A 21,852-nucleotide genomic window follows, 5' to 3' on the forward strand; every position below is an offset into this window, starting at 1 on the left:
AGCGTCCTTTAAGAGTTTGTTTTCAACAGCGGCAATTTTTTGTCGCATATTTATTTGCTTTATAGGTGAATGCAAACATTATGATGTGTGTAGCGGAAGAAAAAAGGGATAAAAATGGCGAAGGTATAAAACTCGGGAGGGAAGCCACATGTGGTCACGGTTTACACGGATCTGATTTAAAAGGTCCTGCTCAAGTGGAAAGTTAAGGATCAGCGGGAAGGAAAAAAGTTCATCTGCTTATTGCACTCTTTTTTTTTTTTCACCTCTATGCACTCCGCCACCGTTCGGTACTGCTTATTTTACCGAGAAAAATAGAAAAGAAAACAGAGGATGGAATACTTCTCCTGGAGTAAACTTGGCTTCTTCGAACACAGCATTTTATTATTCAGCAGACGCTTTATTTACAGCGAAATGAAAAACACAGTTATTTTACAACGCACAAATTCCTTTTTACTAAATTAAAAGCTCGCTATTTAATAATTTAAAGTTCGACTGTTCGACAGAAAGATAGGAAAGGTGGAAGTTTCGATGCAGCTAAGGCAGAAAAGTTCTCGTAATATCGTAATTTATCAAATTTTTCTTAGCTGCCTCGAAGAACGGAGAGAACAGACTGATGATCGAAAGTCACGTAATCCCTTTCGAGTGGTTAATTTGACGGAAATTGTCAGTAGTTAACCATCGAAATAAAGCCTCCTTTGTTCCTTTCTTTCGTTTTAGAAAATCGTCGAGATTTTTTTTTAAGCAACCGTCGATATCGTGTGTCCGCCATTGTTGGAACAAGAACAAAGCTGTTGGAGTATCGATAACTTTACACCTAGATAATACGATGTAATGCCACATCGTCGACTCACTCTAACCCTGATTCTTCTCTGTTTAACCCTCTGTATCGCGATCTGACTTGGAAGTTACACGTCCGTTTATCTACACTTTATTCGTTAACTCCTTGCCTTGTAACGACTCAGACTAGTGACACAGATTCTGGTCAAGATGTGACGAAGACAGTTGTGTTAGTAGCAAAAATTAATTTCATTTCTAATTTTCCGTTTAATTTATAAAACTGAAGATTAGCAAATTTAATTAATCTATGATACATTAGTTTATCTTACTTGATACAGTACTGAAATAGAAAATGGCTGACGCTTAGATGCACAGTCAGGAAAAGAAATCATATGTCAAGGGGTTGAAAAAGGAGAAAACTTGATTTCTTTTGTAATTTTCTTGATTTTGGATAATTGTCCAGCGTTTGTTTAACCTTTTATATCGCCACGTGCCTTGGAACTTACACATCCGTCTATCTATATTTTATTCATTACACTAAACGACGTTTCGTAACTACAATTAACCAAAATACACCACAAAGAACACAATCTTATACAGTGTTCGAATACTTTAGCGAGTAACTGTACCTGCAATAATTTAATACGAGCTATCTTAGACAGTGGTGAAGGAAATTCTCGTATCGAGCATTTCATATACAACAACCTAATAATTCGAAATCCTGAGGAAGAGCAGCAGCGTGGAAAGGGCAAATGTCACGAAAACGCCTGCAGTATGGCAACACCGGCGCGGTATCTCTTATTTATCGTCTACCCGTGTGTTCACTCTGTTAACAAGGATCTCCGGGATTTCTGGTAATGGGAAGATATACACGTAGCCCGATTAAAAGCATCGTAGCCTCGTTTTTAACGTCGATTCCGCGCAACCCCATGGAACCGGGCTACGTTCGAGCTGCGGCTGGTGGGCCAGCAGGGCGAAGGGGGTGGATGTAGTGACGTATCGACCGACGGGGTCATCTGGGGTCACTAAAGTTCATAGCGTCTCCTGGTTCACGAACTCGCCGAAAGTGCGCCAGCCATTCCGTACTCTGTTCAACGAACATTTCGTCAAAATCGAAACCTCGCTGCTCGGACGTTTTTAGGCCAATTAACGTGCCATCGAGTCTCTTAAAAGCCTTTTCTCCTGCAAAATGAACCTGAAAAGTGTGCACCTAACTTGAACATTCAGCCAAGGCAAATTTTATGGGACACAGGCACTTGCACGCAGCTGTGAATATGAATTTCTCGGATAATTAGCGAGACTCTGTTTTTCTAATAAACGAATCGGGGAAATATGGTGCCGACCATGTTGGAGGATGATTTCACGTGGGAAAAAATATGGTGAAAACGTGGAATGCGATAATTTTCTCGTTGGATACTTGTTTTCGAAAGGAAAACATCAAGTGTGAAAATTTAAATAGGTTATTTTTATTTGTATTACTGTTTCTAGTTATTGACGGCGATACGACTTAAAGAATAAAACTGGTTCTTGTAGATGTGTTTTATTATATTACAAATATACTGCTGCCTGCATTCCTCGTAGAGATTTTTCTTTGACAAATTGAAGAATGGATTTTAATACGTTTTCACTTGTCCAATTTTTTAAATGAATTGAAAATTGTTTTCAACGTTACTGTTAGTCACGATAGAACACCAATGTGTATTCTACATTTATATCGCTACATAAGTCTCGTTTAAAAATACGAAATGTTACAAAAGTATTAAAATTACGAGAATTTACTTACGAATTTTTGAAAAATATTAACGACATGAATAGGAATAATCATTACCTGCCTGTTATTCTGCGGTATAATTTCGTATATCATGAAGCTGCTCCAGTAGATGAGATGCTTGCAGGGATTTGTACCTCGTTGCTAGTCGTTATGTCTGACCAGTTATGGAGTAATCTACTGTGGGCGGTTCTCATTGTTGAAATGAACAAAAATGAGAAACGGTTTATTTATTGCAGTTGTTCGTAACGAATGGTTATTAGAATTCACGTTTATAACATAATACACCTGGATATTGAAAATATTTATTTATACATATCGTTAAGTAAATTATCGAGACCGTTAATAAGACGACAATAGGTGTAATACATTTAAACGTAACAACCATTATTCGTTTGTTTGTAATTATGTAAATTCGTTGATGAAAATTTCACGTATTAAATCTCTCTTGAACGCCTGTTTGAAATTTAACTTTTTTTTTTTTTTAATAATGTATTGATTGCATGATTTAGCCTTAACTTGTATCACTTATGGTGTACAACATTTGTCACAGGATTACACGAGTTAAAGTGTAATCTATGTGGGGAGAATAGCAGAGAAATGATTTGTCGTTGATATCGTATAGGCTGTAAAAGATAGAGCTATCGTATTATCAGGCGTAGCGGGAGTAGATGTAAACTAATCCCTCTTGTTATCATCACTCGTTCCACTGAAATATGACGTATCATTTTTACGTGTCGCATATTGAAGATAAACGGTGAAATCTTGTGTAAACTTCGGGAATCGGGGCAAACAGATTCGTCGACACGCGTTAAATGCTTTCACACGTGGGATGTATGGGGTACATAAATTATAGCATTCGATACGACATTTTTCTATGGTAAGTGTTCAATTTAGAAAAAAATTACATTTTAAATTATATCTTAAAATCGTACTCTTGATTCTTGGAGAAATTGTTAAACGTAGGCGAATTCAGGTCTTTATTCAGGATTGACAAATTTTTACACAGCCTGCAAAATTATAAAAACTAAGTATCGATGTTAGGGGACTATTCTACTCTATGTAGAGGGGTTATTTATAGGGGTGGAGAAATATGTTGAGAATGTATAATGACGTTTCGTTTGTGCGGAGCCTTTGTTCCCGTGTGAGTTGAGGTTGCAAATTGATCGAGCAGGAAAAGAAATTTTACATTGTTGAACGGTGATTTTTAAGTAGCAAGATACTTTTATTTCACTGTTTATCGTTGAAACTTGAATGCACACATTGTTGCAGTCTCTATTCTCGAATGCAACATCGATGGAAGCACTATTTCGAGTGCAAAACATTGTTGTACGCGTTACTTTTGAATGCAACATTATTAGAAGCGTTATTTCGAACGCAAACATCATTACAAGCACTACGCTTGAATGTAACATTGTTACAAGCGTCATTCTCGCTTGTAACATCGTCAACTCGTATTATTTTCGAATGCACATTGTAGCAAACGTGTAATCGAGTCTGTAACATTGTTGCCGCGAATCGTTTTCGAAAAACGCACATTGTTGCACGGGGCACCGTATTGCAACTTTGTTGCTCCGATACGCTCTCGAAAATTGCACATTGTTGCACGACGCCCCGTTTTGCAACAATGTGCGATTTTCGGGAGTGGCTTCCGGCAACAAAGTTGCAAAAAGAGAGATCGTGCTTGCAACTTTGTTGTCGAGAAAATTGCACATTGTTGCACGACGCCCCGTTTTGCAACAATGTGCGATTTTCGGGAGTGGCTTCCGGCAACAAAGTTGCAAAAAGAGAGATCGTGCTTGCAACTTTGTTGTCGAGAAAATTGCACATTGTTGCACGACGCCCCGTTTTGCAACAATGTGCGATTTTCGGGAGTGGCTTCCGGCAACAAAGTTGCAAAAAGAGAGATCGTGCTTGCAACTTTGTTGTCGAGAAAATTGCACATTGTTGCACGACGCCCCGTTTTGCAACAATGTGCGATTTTTCGGGACAACAAAGTTGCAAGCCTGATAACGCGTTTGCAACAATGTGCAATTTTCTCGACAACAAAGTTGCAAACCAGATAACGCGTTTGCAACAATGTGCAGTTTTCGGGAGCCACTCTCCGTAAAAAAGTTGGAAACAGGAGATCGTGCTTGCAAATTTGTAGCCAGGAGGCGCTCCCGAAAAGCACAATGTTGCAAAACGGGGCGTCGTGCAACAATGTGCGATTTTCAGGAACGATTTGTGACAACAAAGTTGCAGACCCGATAACGCGTTTGCAACAATGTGCAGTTTTCGGGAGCGACTCTCGGCAACAAAGCTGCGAGCGCGATCTCTCCATTTGCAACATTGTGCTTTTTCGTGATTTCTCATAGAGTGTCATTTTTCTACGTTCTCTTACAGATTATTTTACAAAGTAACCACAAGACTTTTCAGTACCAATTTTTGCACACATATTTATCCAGCTTTCAAGAACACTCGTCATTTTTTCTAAGTGAAAATAGTCGAAACTGACGGAATTATAAATTATTCAGTAGGTCCCTTACAAAAAAAAAAAGTGTCCCACTGGCTGACACGATTCCTGCCATTCTGTTGAAAAAACCGTAAAGATTGTCGATTAGCACAAGCGTGCCTATGGTGCGAAACAAAAAATAAAATGTTGAAAATTTCAAATAATGGGGACACTTTGAATTTGGAAATTCTACCAAAACCTATGGCGTTTCTCTTTGTTTCAACTCGCTGACGCTCGACGACTGTTTTGCAGGATGATCGGTGCGATGCCAGCAGTGGCAGTTCGCCACGAACGTAAACGACAGGAGAAAAGGTTAAAACGTCCCAGTCAGCTTTACCTAGGGGGCCAATGGATGCCACCGCCTCAAGGCTCGCCGCCCACCCCTAGCCCCCATGGCCAGAACGGCCACCTGGAGTCTTTACCCGAGTGGTATCTCTGTTACAAGGTAATTCTTTGTCTACAAATCGCGTATCTACTTGTACGTATGCACATAGGTTGCAATGACAGGCCTTCGTCGTGCTAACGCGACTATTTATTGATCTCGAGGGTGAACATGCACAACGCATCGCGGTACGCTTAATGATACAACGAACGTTCGACCGGTGTCCTTGCGTTATATTCTATACCACGTTTCTCGTGAAGAGTTCGTGCACCTTCTCTATAGAGTATTAATGAGATCGGAGACGGTCGTGGTTTATGAAGATTGCACGAAGAAACGCAGAATTACATTTTTTCCCTTTTTTTTTTTTTTTACCGCAAACAGTATTTCGTTAAATTCAACGAGTATTATTAAGATAAATTGCGTACTAAGTAGGTTCACCGAAGGTCTCGAGTCGTTGGAAGCCTCGTAGCTCTTGCAATTTATCGAATTTCGGGAAATCCTGTGACACACGTATTCCAGAAAAATTGGAAAAAATGTGGATCGTTTACCCGGAAATATCCGAATAGCTGTTCAATTGAAACAGGAAGAAACGAAACACGAGAATCGCACAAATATACAAACATTGAAATTAGAGCATCACAGTCACCCAAAACTCGTTTTTCTTTTTTAATGAAAAAAAAAATTTCAGTTTCAATTGCTGGTTTTCGGAGTAAACGAAAAAAAAAAAGAAAGAAGGAACGTTCCCTGGAAATGGAGTAACTTACAGGAACCACAGACGTAGAATTACCTAAGGATAATTCGTAACACGGTTGTTAGCCGTTGGAAATGACTTAACATGAACATTGTCGTTCGCAGATATCGGGGCTACACGCGGTGGTGGTGTGCCTATTGTTGGGCGCAGTGGTGCTAGTCGTTGGTTTAGTCCAACTTGCCCCGGGTGCGACGACCACCGACCATAGACTCGCTTTGCTCATAGCAGGCAGTATTATGCTTCTCCTAGGTGAGCCACTTTTTCTCAGTCCATGAAACCGTACCAGGGGAATCCTGAAGTTCTGCCAGAACGATCGGGTTTTGACGGATGCTCGCTGGATATAGTAGGTCAAGGGGACGATACGTTTCGCCATTTGCCCCGTTTGATTCGCGTGAAATGCATAAAGAAAAGAATGGTCGAGCATTTGGATGTAGTAAGCGGGGTAATTCTGAATAATTTAAACGCTCGTAGAAGCAGTAAGAAAATATTGATGCGAGTTAAGAATCAAGAGTTAGTTCGCTTCTTTTGTCGAAATGCACATAAAAAGAAAAGAGTGTCCTTTCACGTGGACATTGTGAATTTTTAAGGGTACTCGGTGATATTGTATCGTCACGTTTGTACAGAAACTTGTTTGCTCGATTGGTACACATATTTTATAAATATTTTGCATTTATTTGTTGTAACAGAATATTTCAAGTACTTCTGTACAGTACTTTTTTCTAAAAAAAAAAAAGAGAAATTCAATATTTGCTCGATATTTCTCAATTTACACACTTGTGGCCAATTTCGAATTACAATTACTAAATGGGGAAAAAGTAACAAGATTAATTTAGAATTTTCTTCAGTCGAAAATTGAGGCACCTGATCAGAGTTTATTATATCCTTCTCTGCTGGATTTCAATAAAGAGGAAAATTGTTCTTAAAACGTTTTCTTTCGGAGTTCCGTAAATTTGCGCTTTTACAGTCCTAGCTTCCGCAACTTTGAATTCCGTAATCGTCGAACTTCGCGACCGCGTAGCTACGAGTGAGAAACTCGTAAACGCAATAAACTCAATCATAATAACACACTTTTGCAACATTTCAAGAGTTCGTTAACTAGCATTTAAGTTCATTGAAAATGCTTTTCAAGCACCGACAAAAATTCACCGCATCATTGCAGTGGTACAACACAGTACCAAGGAAAATGAATAAATACATACAATAATAATGCACAGAAATGAAAGTGTTACAATTGATCGCATATTTTCAAAGATATATTGTACCTATCTCCCTGAATTCTTTTTCTATTCCCATGGATATGTACATGATTGCTAACCGAGAACACAGTTAACTACACATATAAATGTATTTTATTTATTCCATAGTGGCCAATGAAATACGAGACAATGCAGAGGCAATACGAACCAGCTTGAAAAGAAATTTCACGTCTTAAGAGACTTTATGGCCTAATCGTATTGCTGCGAGCTATCCATTCAGGGTAACCAAGTTACTGTCAGTTGGCCTCGCGGCCCGAATAAAAGTGATGGCTGTCCTTTGATTTACCCAAAAAGAAAACCATCCAGACCGCGAATAATCTTTTCGCGAAAGGTTGAAATCACCGATTACTAAGATTCTCTACGTCACCAAATATAAAAACACGTCTACTAACACTCTAGAAACAGAAATTCCACTTCGATACGAAGAACAGATCGCCTTTTCGCTGTTTCATCAATCATTCGTACGAAGTAAACTAAAATTTATTTTTTATTCTTTCCTCGTAATTTGTCATTTTCATTTGTCCGAGATGTTAGAGATTTTCATCGATTCAATGTCTGTCCAGTGAAACATTCTACCATCTCCTACTGTTATTTGTAATTTTTACTTGTTACAGTTTTCTGTATACACTGATTATTGAAAATATTACACTCAGCTGGGTAAATAGCTTCGGAAAGCAGAAAACTGTTGGAAAGAAATTTCTCTGTTTGTCCAGCTGTTCACGTTGAAAAATACGTATCGAATGAAGCGTAATAAAATTAATGGAAGGGAAGAGGGAACGTTAAGTGGTGTCGTAAAAAAAAAGAACAAATACTGTTCAACGATATTTCCCTTTTCCTACAATATTTACCCAACGTGATAAAGTGTTGCTTCACGTTCATCCATATAAATGTTTCTTGGATGCAATAGCAAGAAGCCTCATAACATTTGCATGTTCATTAAAGTTTCCCAATGAAATTCATATACACCGATACAACGAACGGGCGCGTGGCCTTAACTCGTAAACTCGCGGATAAAGCAACCGGGCCGGAATTAAATTCGCAAAGTACATTATAGAGACGTATTAATTATACAGTATTAACGCGAAATATATCGATACGATGGCTGAAAATTTGTCGTTGCAAATTTTGATCGAATTCCGGTAACAGTAAACTAATTACAAGCACCGGTCTATGGAAATTACTATAACGTAAACCGCTGAACCTTGTTTTCCTCGTTATACGGGGCTTAAGTCGGCAAATCCGAATTTTCCAGTATGTATATATCGGATACCTTGGACAAATTGTGTAGTGAAATATCGTTGGAAAGACGGTCCAGCGAGAAGTTCGATAATTAGATATTTATGTAAAATTTCGAATATCAAGTGTATAAATAGTGAAATATATGAAGAATGTGAAAAGTGAGTGTAATTTAATAAGTTAAATTTTACGTGGAAAATGAACTCGTCAACTCATAAATCAAAAAGTTTTTTCTTTACGTATTGTACGTACAGGGCGACAGTAGTGAATCCCGGTATTTAGTCAGACATTTGATGTATCTCTTCGTATGCTTTACTTTTTTTTTTCAAAGAAACGTAACTGTTACACGAAAATTGCATTGCAACGTGAATTATAAATATTGAACAGCTTATATTTTATGTGAAAAATTAACTCGTTAACTCAGAAATCAGAAGACTTCGTATATCATACGCACAGCACGGCAGTAGTTAATCCCAGTATTTAGTCAGACATTTGATGTATCTCTTCGCATGCTTTATTTTTTTAAACGCTACTGTTACGAAGTTACACGAAAATTCCTTTTTACTGTGAATTATAAAGGTACATAATTAAACAGCTGCTCCCTATAATTCTCCATTTCTTTAAAAAAAAAAAACCTGTTAATAATTATTCAACGTTCGGTGAAATTTGTAGCAATCAGGTATTGAATAGAACCTTCTCGCAGCATGGAAAATAATCAACGAATTGAATTACCATTTTGCATTCAAAATTACAAACTGTTGTATTTAAAAACAGATACATTCTATTGTAAACTTAATCCATCTACGTGTATATTTCAACCTTTCACGAAATACTTTCGACGAAACTAAAGCTAATAAAGGAACATCCCCAAGTGATAATCACCGATTTTGGTGAAACTTTGGTACACAGTAGTTCTCAAAGGAATATTCGACACGTGTTCTTTTATCTCGGCAATCGTTTACAACGAAGTGGTGAAAATCACGCTTAAAGTTAGGGGTAGTAAATATACATTTAGTAAAATATCTGGAAAATTGTTAAAGACGGAGGAATACTGTAAACTGACGAATTTTGTAAGTTTTTCAAAACAAATTAGGAAAACAAAAAATGAACAATTTCTGTCAAATATGTTTCACGATTTTCCTCTTCAACATGAACGGCAGCCAATAAAAAAAATACGCCCAAAATATTTTCTTGAATATCATCGTATACCAAAGTTCGATCAATATCGGTGATAATCACTTCGTGATGCGTTCCTTTATCAATTACGTTCAATTTTCCAACTTCAATTACATGAAAATAGCCTTGACAGTAAATGCTACTCGTCGAGAATAGAAATTGTCAATCTCGATATCCATACGCGCGTTATTTAATTCTCCAGTAGAATAAGAAAAGACAGCACACGAGTGCAATTAACGAGCGCGAACTTTCACCGTAGCACGATCAATCCTATAAATCATTCTGACAAATATCGCCGAATTTTCAGGTATCGTTTTAGCTGGCGTGAGATGTTACGTGTTGCACTGCATGCCATTGCCAACCGAGTCGCCTGTGGCCACTCCACTTCCGCCGCCGGTCACCGATCAGACTGGACTTCCCCGAGGCACGCTGGACCTTCTGGTCGGTCATCAGAATCAGCCGGAAACCGACGCGCTGATGCACACCGAGCATCATCATCAACAGTACCACCATCATCATCACCATCATCACGGCAACCACAAGAAGAAGCGCAGCTCTCAAGGCTCTCACTCCGACGAGGCCTAATAATGATTGACGACGTCAGAAAACCGGCCCAATTAACCGGATCCAGTTAGTCGGCGATGAAAGTACATCCGCCGAATGAGAGAAACTCCCGAGGCGTCGCAGACCAAATTAACGAGAGAGAGAGAGAGAGAGAGAGAGAAAGAAAAGAGGGAAAGAAAGAACGTTAGAAAGGGTGGGAAAGAAGGGGGAGGAATGGCTAAGTATAGATAAAACTTTCGGAAAGTAAAACGAGAAAGAGAGATAACCGTTGGAGATGTGTCCATCTCCCAGGACAGTCTGTACGTGTACATTATACTCGATTCTTTTATCTTTTGTAACTTTCTAGTCTATATATACACATATATATATATACATACATTTATTGTACAATACTATATATACTATATACTATATGTATATATAATATTGTCGACGTGTAATGCGTAACGTGTACTCAGCTTGGAACGTCGGCTGAGGAAAGTGCACTTTTCTATCTTGTCTACTGGGTGTTCGAGCTTTATCTGGCCACAATACTGCTTTATCGACCGCCGATATGTTTGCCGATGTTTTAACCTTACGTGAACGAAGAAGAAACGAGCTATCCGAAAATATTATACGCGACAGTTCGGTTGCTTGCAGATGCAAATTGTTGGGGGAGATTCGAGGGATTCGTTGAAGAGAAATTGGAACGCGACGAATCCTTTCTTTCTTCAACTTTCTTATCGTACCTTCACGAGAAGATATCACTCGATCGACGTGGCATTTTTATGTTATCTTTGTGAACTTCTTGTACGTTATCTTCTTGTTGGTTCTTGTACGATACGTGAAATTTGGAAAATTTTACTTGGAACACTCGTTGTTACAATTCTTCTTTTTTTTTTTTTATCGAGAAGTTAAGGAATTGAGATGAAATTTCTCCGGTGTCTCGTTAAACAAGGACTCTCTTCGTGAGTGTTCATCCAAGAATTGAGAAATGTAATTAATTCCTTTGATATCTAGCTGTTATTGTATCGAAACGATGTTACCATTGAATTACATGTAATAACGTGGACTTGAATGAATTGAGAAAATTAGAAGTTTGTAATAACAGAGAACCAACTTGAACATTCTACCTCCACAATGACGAAGATATACTCAGACGTGAAGTAATTTTCCAATCGAACACCCTGCACGCAATCGAATACGGTTCGTTGTTACTGTGAAAGATGAACTTCTTCATTTTCGAAAAGCGAAGAAAGCTCTGTACAAAAAGAAACACACACGTTATATACATAGGATAGGACGCATTGTATGTATATTTCTCATGTGACTAAAATCGGAACGTTCTACGCACGAGCATAACGAAACAGAGAATAAGAACTACGAATCTTTGCAGTCGTACGTAAGAAGAGAAGAATCTCGTGAAAATATGTAGATGGCAGTTTATTGAAAGATAAAGAAAAAGAAAAAGCTGAAAAAAGGGTAAAAATTGCGATGAACGAAAATGTTCGAATGAATTTAATAGATGATCCGAGTAACGCTCTTTGAATTCGATAGTGAAAATTAGATGAAAAGGTTATAAGTATGATTTTACGTGCCAATTTCAGAGTAACTAACTACTTAGACGATTCAGTTGCACTTTAAGACAGTACGAAATAATTGTATCCGTACATTCTCGAACATCCTTCTTTCTTAACGCTATGTTCTGCTGTAGTTTAGTACATGCGTTAATCATTATACATTAACACACGCATGTATTGTGTGAAAATGCAAATTCTAAGATAAGATAGGATGTTAAAGGTGTTAGGAATCTAAAGGAATTGGCCTAGTGTCGGTAGTTTTGCAAACGAAAACTGTCGTAGACATCTTTCGAATTTCAAAAATGAATCGCTGTCGAAAATTTTTATCGAATTTTTATTACTTAAGGATTTTCTACGTTATTTTAATATACAGAATGGTCTGTAACATCATAGATTATTGTAATTACTTGTCATTTTAATGTCACGCTGTAAGAAAATCATCGCATTCGCTGAAATTTGTAATAATAATGTACGACAAGCAATTAACGGGTTTTAATTAGAAAATTAATCTGACTGTAAAACGTACCTTCAGGAATACATTTGAAAAATGTTCTCTTATCGTTGTGTACAAAACGAGGCTTGCATCCATTCTCTGAGAATAGGTAATCCTTGAATATTAGTTTTTTAAGAAAGAAATTTTACATTTAATATTTTAGACGATTATGATATATGGACCATCCTGTATGTGCATCTCTCAAACCCAGGGCACAAAAGTTTTATCAGAAAGTATACTTTACTACACCGTGTAATGTATCATCGAACATGAGAACTGTTGTTCATAGCGAGCGAAAGTTGAGAAAGTGAAATTTGAAACATGTCTACGAAAGAGAATTTAGTTTGTTTCTTTCCCGATAGTTGTTCAACAATTTTCTATCTGTTGGCATTGGATAATTTCGATGTCGTAAGATCGAAGAAACTTCAATGGAAAATTTACTCGTTCTAAATCAAAAAGTCACTTTGATGAAAAAGTAAAGGTACTATACTATACACATATACAAGAATTCCAAATGACGAAGAGATATTTTTCTTTGAAAACAATACTGTATCGTTTGTTATTAAAAGAGAAAAGAAAGAGAGAAAAAATATTTCAACGCCATCGTGTTTTACACAGTAGGTAGTTCGTTCATTTACAAACCGATGTAAATAAACTACTAATTTTCTTACGAAGTTCTTTCGATCGTTCGCGATACATTGATAAAATACCGATCGTAGAAGTACAGTTTACAGTTCACGATAAGTTTCTACCTCTGTCTTGAAACTTTTTGCCTTTCGCGAGAACCTTCTGTCTCGACCAATCGCGTTTGTACAAGGCCTATTGTAACAGTACTGTGGTCGTTTTGCGAACAAAAAAAAAGAAACAAACAAATGTGGTATTTAGAATGACCGTAACACATTAATATTCCATAGAATTGTTAGATTGATTTTTATATGTGTATCGTTATCGTTATCGATAAATTTCTGTCTCGACCAATTAGACGTTTATAGAAGTCGTTCTGTAATCTGACAAAATTCAATCGTATGATTTCCAAATTTCAATACACGACGGGAATAAGGGAACTCCCATGTCAACGCGAAATATGTATACGTATACAGGGGCAGCGGCAACGAAATATTCGCCTGTTTGTTCACACACAGAACTGAAGTACGAAATTTTCGCTGCCGTTACGAATATTTCGCGTTTGATCTTTTGGACGTTTCTTAATTCCGCGACACAAATAACATCGTGGATTGATACGATCTCGTTAGACCGTTTAGAATTTGATTTCCTCGGTGAACTTGATCTCAAAAAGACTTACTTACTTGTTTAGCATCATCGAACAGGTGTGTTCGGATGATGTTTCGTGAAATACGACGAGAGAAAGCTAACAAAAAAAAAAAAAAATCGCGTGCCTATCCGTAGGTAAAAAAGAGTGGCAACACGATGGGGGGAATATAAGGTAGCAAGAAAATTATAACTTTTGTAGACGTATATGTTGTTATTTCAACCCGCATCTTACTCGAAGAGCTTTGTAACGTGAGAAAACTGATTATTATACGCGTTCGATTCGGGTAAAGAGTGTACCGAATGGAGGAACGATGGAAAAAGTTTGCGGAACGTCGCTATGAGTATTTTACACCTTGTCGATAAATGTAACTCAGCACCTGCACCCATCTTCGATGTTATTTTTCCGAGGGAAAATTTTCAAAAAATGAGAAAGGTAAAGGGGGGGGATAAACCGTAGCGAGTAAATTCCGATGATCTTACGACGCAAACGTAAAAATGCGATCTAGATGTGTCTTTCGAGTAACAGATATTTAAATTATCTATTTACACTGCAATATTTATACTTAAAATAGTTACAAATTCTTCTGTGCCCGTGTGTCGAGAAGATGGACAATTGAGGAAAACAAACTAAATTTTTTAACGAACGTCTCGTAGAAAAAGGACAGTGGACAAAAGCAGACACGATGATCTTTTAATGTTAAATTACGCGATTCGCAACTGTTTAAGAATTTTACGAGTCACCATGTTGTATTTTAACATATTCAAATTTACCGATACAAACTATACAGAGTGAACATTTGTATTACGAATACAAACAACTGTCCTTCTCTCGAATTATTATTATGCGTATTAATTTCACGTAACGAAGAACAAGTCAAGTCTTTCATCTGACACTTTTGCAAATTTTATCGTCGTTTAAGAGTTTTTATCGGAAAAGACCGCACGTCGAGTTGGACGCATATTAGCGGTGTTATCTAGCACGATGGAAAAATCGAAAGGGTCAACGGAAAGCGTTCTGTCACACAGCGTTAATTATTACATATATCCTGTACTTCGTTTCTTTCGTAGAACAATAACCGAAACTTCACTGATCAATGTTGCAGCCTAAAAGGAAACTCTTCTCGACGCGCTGGCGTGCACGTTCGACTACCGTTGGGGTCCACTTAAAGTTATTACAAAAAAAGTTACACCGATATAATATATGTATATGAGAACAGTTGTAAGTTATTTTACAAAGCGTTGGGCACTAGGTGAACGAGGAAGAAATCTCACGAATAGAAAAAGAACCTTTCGTTTTGTTCTCACTCACCTAGTGCTAGTGATATATAATATATAATAACTATAATATAACATAATAATAATAATAATAATATAATGCATATACATAAAGAAAACAAAAAAAGTACATATATACACTCTAATATATATATAATAATAACGGTACACGCACGAGTTATCTCTATGAAACTAATAAGGTATCTGTATCTAACAAGTAAGACGATAAGCTTAAATACAGCGACAAATGGAGCACGTGTAATAAGCTCGTAAACCTTCCGTTTAAAACTGCGATCTGTCTAAATGGTTTCACAAAATCATTTTTAAGCTCGCTGATATATACATATATATATTATACACGTATGTTCAACGGGGATTTTTTTACATGCGCGCGCTGTCTTTGAACTTTTTTACTATTTTGCGCTGTCCTTTGTAATTCGGTGCTTTCTCGACAGACCGTCGTTTTCACGTGGACTGTAACCAGTTCGTTGGATGAAAATATCAGGACGATTCGAATGTGTATCATTATTTGTTAGCGAATCTTCCAAATGAACCATTGTACACAAAGTATGTCAACCAATTTGTACACCTGTTGTAATTTCCCACGTTATTAGGAACGCGTGAAAATGTTTTAGAAAAGCTAGTTCTTTCGTTCGAGGGATAAATGTTACATTCGTAAAGATCTTTCTCAAAATAATAGATCTTTTGTTATCGATCTAACGAAACTGCATTCTTAGGCATAGAAAGACTGCATATCATTGGAAAGCAAAATTTAGTACACGAAATTTATGAATCTTCGTAAAATAACTACATGTATACTATTTCGTGAGAGTACAAAAAAAATCGTTAAATTTGTTCGTAACGGAAAGCATAATAAAATTAATGAGAGCCAATTCGAACGTTTCTTAAAAGAAACTAGAAATGGATAATAATTTACGTACGAAGATTCATAAATTACGTTCTTTTCAAAATGATTTGTGTATTAGTAGGTGCTTTTTTTACATTGCATTAAGAATTTTGTGACCTCCAAAGGAAGTATCTCAAAATATTGTAATTATAATATTTGTCCCGTCAAATCAATTTGTTTCGAAAATTTACCTCGTCGATAGCAATGGAAATACTTCAGATGTACAAATTAAATAGAAACATCCTGTTCGTGGATTGTGTTGCATTTGAATCGATCAGCGACCTATGTATGATCGGTGCTGTACGAATTACGCTTACTTACAGTTCGTTGCTTTCCCGTGTTTAACGCCTGAATTTCGCCGATCAGTTACGCGAACGGAGAGCAGTTTTGATATTTTTCAGCCACATGCGACATGTAATTGCCGTTGCTGCGCTGAACAATTTTACAAACGCGAACGTCCAAGATTTTTTAAGGTGTCTAAACGATATTACGCTTAACGATTGATTGATTGCTTTGCTGTGGTGCTTTCTTAACGCGAGCTTGTTTGTTCCTGAAGAATGTTTCACAAACGTTTCTACGTTTCAATTTTGTATTTCTTACGGAATTATAATCGATCGAAAATTAATTAGTCATTCAAGGCCACACGTGACACTGTTCTATTGGAAGGTATTCGAAGGAGAGAAGAAATATGATGTAAAATAGGAAAGATGGAACGATGCAGTAAAATTTCGTTCTTAATGGCTCTTGAGTAACCAATTAATTTTAGAGAAAGCGCGGTGATTTTTAATCTCCCCTGTCTTGTTAACTGCGGTTCACACCTTTATCCTCGAACAATTCATTCGTTTCTAGTCTCTCTACTGTATCGAGCGACGTCTTAATCAGAGATGAATTCGTTCATTTCTAGTCTTTACTGTATTAAGCGACATCTGATACTGTAACAATCGTACGCGTGTTATTATTTCGTAATTGTTACCGTTACGTTTCACCAGGTACCCTTTGTATTTTCATTCTTAGACGCATACGATAGCGCCCGTTCGTTTTCAACTAGAAGCTAAGAAGGCTACGTTTAATTTACGGGTTCGTAAATCTCTAGGAATAACTGTGTTAACGTTCTCTCAGATAATATGCAAAAGAAAAACAACAAAAAAGGAAAAAAAAAACAGAAAAAGAAGAAAAAAACAAGAATTTAGCATTAACACATTACGACAAATGTAATCAAGCCTACAATACGGAATACCTTGGACCTAAGAACTTTTTAACGATTATAGTTAAGCTAACGCGAAAGCAATAAGTATAGTGTGTCTAGCTGTTAAAAAAAAAAAAAACTTCCTTTTCGAATCTCATCGACGATACTGTTTCCCCATGATTCACGCAAAACATGCTTTTCTTTCCGAATAAAAAACAAAAAAAAAATAACAAAAATCGTCCAAGGTACTCCGCCGTGATCATCGTCTGTGTACATTAGAATTCTAAGAAAAAACGAAGGAAGGCGGGAGTATAAACCGGAAGTGAAATATATTCGCCATGCACAACGTTCAGAACTCTATTTCTCGTGAGATTATGTGATCTTCTAGCTTCTAAAAAGTATGTTATATTTTATATATATACTTGCCTCGAGTCTCTATCGTAACGATTGCTCTCCGTGTTCTTTCAGGAACGCCGAAGAAAATTGGCGGATTTAACGATCTTGTGAGAGGTGTCAGGCTACGATCGCACTAATAAGCGAATTTCGTTCAATTTTCGTTCGTTATAACGGGAAGAAAAAAGTAAACGGAAAAATTGACAAAAAAAAGAAAAACAAATGTCCCCTCGAAGATCGAAGATCAAGCGAATCAGGACCAATTGCAAGTGAAAATCTTTCAGCTAAGAGAGTGTGAGGGAGAGAGAGAGAGAATGAAAGAAAGAGATAGTTGAACCTTCGAAGAGAGGTGAACTTTTCAAATTTACCTGAAATACACACTCACACACACACACACACACATGGACGTATCATTAACAATAATTATATACAGGATGCGCCATGTGAAACAGGCCACCTAATTATCTTCTCTAACTAAATTGAAAGAAGAAAATTTCTCTGCGTAATTCAAATGGAAGAAAAACTTTTTTTCACTGAAGACATGCAAGGAAGTTTCACATTTTATTTAAAATTTTAGAGTCCAATGTCTGCTACAACGTGCAATAGAAAAAAATATATGCATTCATGTAAAGAAACATATGTAACCTTAAGAAAAACAAAACAAAAATTTTCTTCCATCTTAGTCATCCTTTGGAACCATTTAAATTAGGTATACAAATTTTCTGGTACCACCATAGTTCCAGAAGATAACTAGGTGGCCTGTTTCACGCGGTCCACTCTGTATACAATTATCATTAACAATATATATATATAATGCATATATATACGCAAACATACACACACACACGCTACTTCTCCGGTATAGTATTTATTGTACGTTTACACACAAAGCCATACGCACGTATCGCATGAAAGTTACGTTCGTACAGGTTACAATTATTGTGGAATCTTCTTATCGCACACTCGGCTCGAAAAATGACCTGGTAACATAACGGGACTTCGCATGCATGAACCGACATGATAATTTTTCTTGTCGCATCCGAGCTCGTCGTAACTTCGTGCGTGAAGTTTCGTGACAGTTCTCAGAAGCCGCCCAGGGCCTTTCATTCCTTTCCGATTGCATGGTCTCGCAGGAAATAATGTGGACACGACGAGATCGTAACAGCATTTCGTTATGGTTGCACGCGACAAATTATAAGCTCCTCGACGAAAATGCAAAGATGCAAAATTGGACGATGATTTTCTTGAGAGATTATTAACGCTGTCTTCGGTTCATACATTTTTCGAATAATTACTTGCGCTTATGGCAATACTACCCCTTTCGTTGCTTCTCTTCTTAACAGGTGTTTAATTTTAATAAAAGAAATTGTTAAAGAAATTTCCATTTTATAGTTTGTTTATTAATTTTCTGTTTTGTTCTGCGAAGTATTGGATTTGGATGAAATTATGTTTCATATACGTTAAAGTAATTAATAATCCTTCTTTTTTTTTTGTTAATTCAGTTTTAACGTCGCATTCGTGGTTATTAGCGACGATAATTGGGATTAAATGTATTACGGAAAATTAGACTTTATTATAGATCGTTAGATCCCTTAGGAAGGAGGATACGTTCAGTATTTCCCGATGATCACTGAAATTTTCAATCGAAGTTTCTTTAATTTGAAATTTGAAATTTGATCTTCGTGTACTTAGGGCAAATTAAAAGAACGCGGTTCACGTTTATTTGGCAGTTAATTACACATTTGAGGGTTGATTTTAGAAAGTAGAATGATCCATCGTTTGCGTAGACAAGCGTTAAAAAATTGAGAAACATCATTGAACCAGAAAAAACAAAGGTGTAAAAATGTTCGAATTTGGTTCACATTATTTCAAGCGATCTTTTAGTTCGAGAAGATCGATTGACCGAAGGGAAACCGTTTATTTCGGAGGCGTCTGCGTTGATAAATCAAAAGATTGTACGGTTTGTTACATAGCTCATTGCGATTTTATCATTCATTCGACTTAGTTTCGTTGAAAGGTTTCAGATCGAGGGTAACGCTTCTTCTAATATACGCGATAATGATTTTTGGAAAGACTGAATTATTTCTTAACTTAATGAGAACGTGAACACGGAATTACGACGAAACTTGAGGTTTGCAGGGAAATGTGTCGCAATTATTACGCATGGAGGGCCTCAAGTACTGTAACCTTGTATGTGATTCTACAGTAAAGAAAAAAATCGTAAATAACAGAAGAAGAAAAAAAGAACTCTACTGCTATTGTAACTTTCAGAGTTTAATAAAACGTTTTCACTAACAGAGGGAGAATTACAATTACGACACCCTTTTCCGTGAATCGAGAACACGTGTTACGAAACGAAATTCCTCCGCGATTGTCCTTAGTAAATAAAAGCTCTCCACTATTACACATATAATAATTGTGTAATAAAATTAAATCTCCAATTTGCTTCTCCTTTTTTATTTCGATTAAATATACTTACAGATGAAAGATTTAGTTACTTATGTCGATATCAACTGTTCTGTTGATAACAACTGTTCTGTTGATAACAACTGTTCTGTTGATAACAACTGTTCTGTTGATAACAACTGTTCTGTTGATAACAACTGTATTTAAGGAGTATGTTTTTACTGTTATAATTAATTAAAAAATACACTGAAATATTTATAACGAGGTTCAACATCAGAAATTGTGTGATGAACTTAGGCACTGTCCAACGTCACAAAAAGATCTGTGGACATATTTGCAGCGATCCTGGAGAGAGATCCAGGAAGAAACTTTAAAAAAACTTAAAATTATTGTTACATTGGCGAAAAAATTGAGAACTTCGTGTGTGCAATTTTCAATATATTTTAACATTAAAAAACTATATTCCCTGAAATTAGTAGGTGTCCCGTGACTTATGGACGTACATGTCTTTGGTAAAAAATATTACAAAATGGATCAAATGATGAATATTTATCGCGAAATGAAAAATGACTCGAAATAAATGAGAGAAAGAAAAATGTACAAGAAAGTACAAACTTCGCCTTCGTGGTAGTGTTTAAATTTCTTTATTGTCATGTACTTCACATTTACCGTGTCGAATGTCCTTAAAAATTCGTCGAAAAAACCGTCCGTACTCGATCGAAAAGAGAGAAAAAGCTTGAAATAATATTCTAGCAAAGTTGCGAAACATTGTTGCAAACGTACGCTCGATATTTATACAGTCTTTCGTGTCGAATTGAACTTGAATCGGAAAATATTGAAATTCTGAAAGAAAATAGGAAGCAGGTGGAACGGTAAACAAGAACTGGAGAGGAGTTGAAATTTTTGTTACCAGCTCAGGAGAAAGGAAAATAAATAATTCGATCGGAACCAGGAACGTTCTCCCGGAATGAATAACAAGGAACACGGTGTATTCTCGCAGTCAGTAGATATTCAAGAGAATCCTCTCCTGACTCACGGATTTCTTGTTCATGCTGCTTACACGTGCATCGCCCCAAGTTCTGTCCGCCAACGCGTTCGAAGATTTGCGTCAACGAACAAGACAGAAAATCTATAAACTTGCGACGCAAATTACTGTAATAATGGCTTCTCGAGGCGGACTTAAAGACGCACAATATAAATATTACTCGGTTAAAATGTGAATTACCGGAGTTGTCGCGAAGTCTATCAACGGGAAGAAGAAAAAATGAAGATGGAACGGTGGAGAAACAAAGTTTTGCTGAACTAAAACCATTTTACCGAACAATTTTACTTTCATTCGTTGCTGAAACGACGGAGAAAAGAGGAACGAAATAGCACGTTAACTGAACTTTATAAAATTTCCCCGCTGATAAACGTCTATCGTACATTTTCTCGTTTGCCGCATTTATATACAGGGTGGACCACGTGAAACGGTCCACTTAATATCAGCTTCTTTAGATGAGACGAGAGAAATTTGGTTTCCATGGAAAAAATGGCGAAAGATGAAAGGAAGATACATATTTTAGTGTCCAAGGCGCATATCAGTGTCCGCTGCAACATACAGTAGAGAGAAAATGTACATATTCTTGTGAAAAAATCGTAGGTGATCTTGAGAAAATGAGAAAAAAATTTTTCTTCCATTTTATTCTCTCTATTAAAACCATATGAATTATGTATAAAAATTTTCTCGTTTATAATTAAGTGGCCCGCCCTGTATATAAAGAAATAAGTGTATACACACTTTTTGTAACAAAATAACGTTCAAACACACGTGTACCTGTTTTTGCTTCTTTTTTTTCCAGCAGCTCGATCGAAATTAAATTTGAAACGAAGTAGATCCTGAAGAGAGCGATAAGACACGGGAGCACATTTCTGCCGTATATAAAAAAAGCAACAACTCTGGATGACGTGCGTCGTG

At 36.8% G+C, this 21,852-nt stretch overlaps 1 protein-coding gene across 1 annotated transcript in view; it reads left to right on the top strand.

The window, feature by feature from the left end:
* The window catches only part of LOC108573164, a 25,155-nt gene extending 14,644 nt beyond the window's left edge, over positions 1-10,511 (top strand). The window contains exons 2-4 of the mRNA XM_017935552.1: positions 5,292-5,484; positions 6,277-6,421; positions 10,148-10,511. Of these exons, the coding sequence (XP_017791041.1) occupies positions 5,292-5,484; positions 6,277-6,421; positions 10,148-10,425 (616 nt within the window). The 3' untranslated portion in view covers positions 10,426-10,511. The remainder of the gene's footprint in view (positions 1-5,291; positions 5,485-6,276; positions 6,422-10,147) is intronic.
* The last annotated feature ends 11,341 nt before the right edge of the window (positions 10,512-21,852 follow it).

Source organism: Habropoda laboriosa, unplaced genomic scaffold (genome assembly GCF_001263275.1).
Source record: "Habropoda laboriosa isolate 0110345459 unplaced genomic scaffold, ASM126327v1 scaffold124, whole genome shotgun sequence".
NCBI classification, from domain to species: domain Eukaryota; kingdom Metazoa; phylum Arthropoda; class Insecta; order Hymenoptera; family Apidae; genus Habropoda; species Habropoda laboriosa.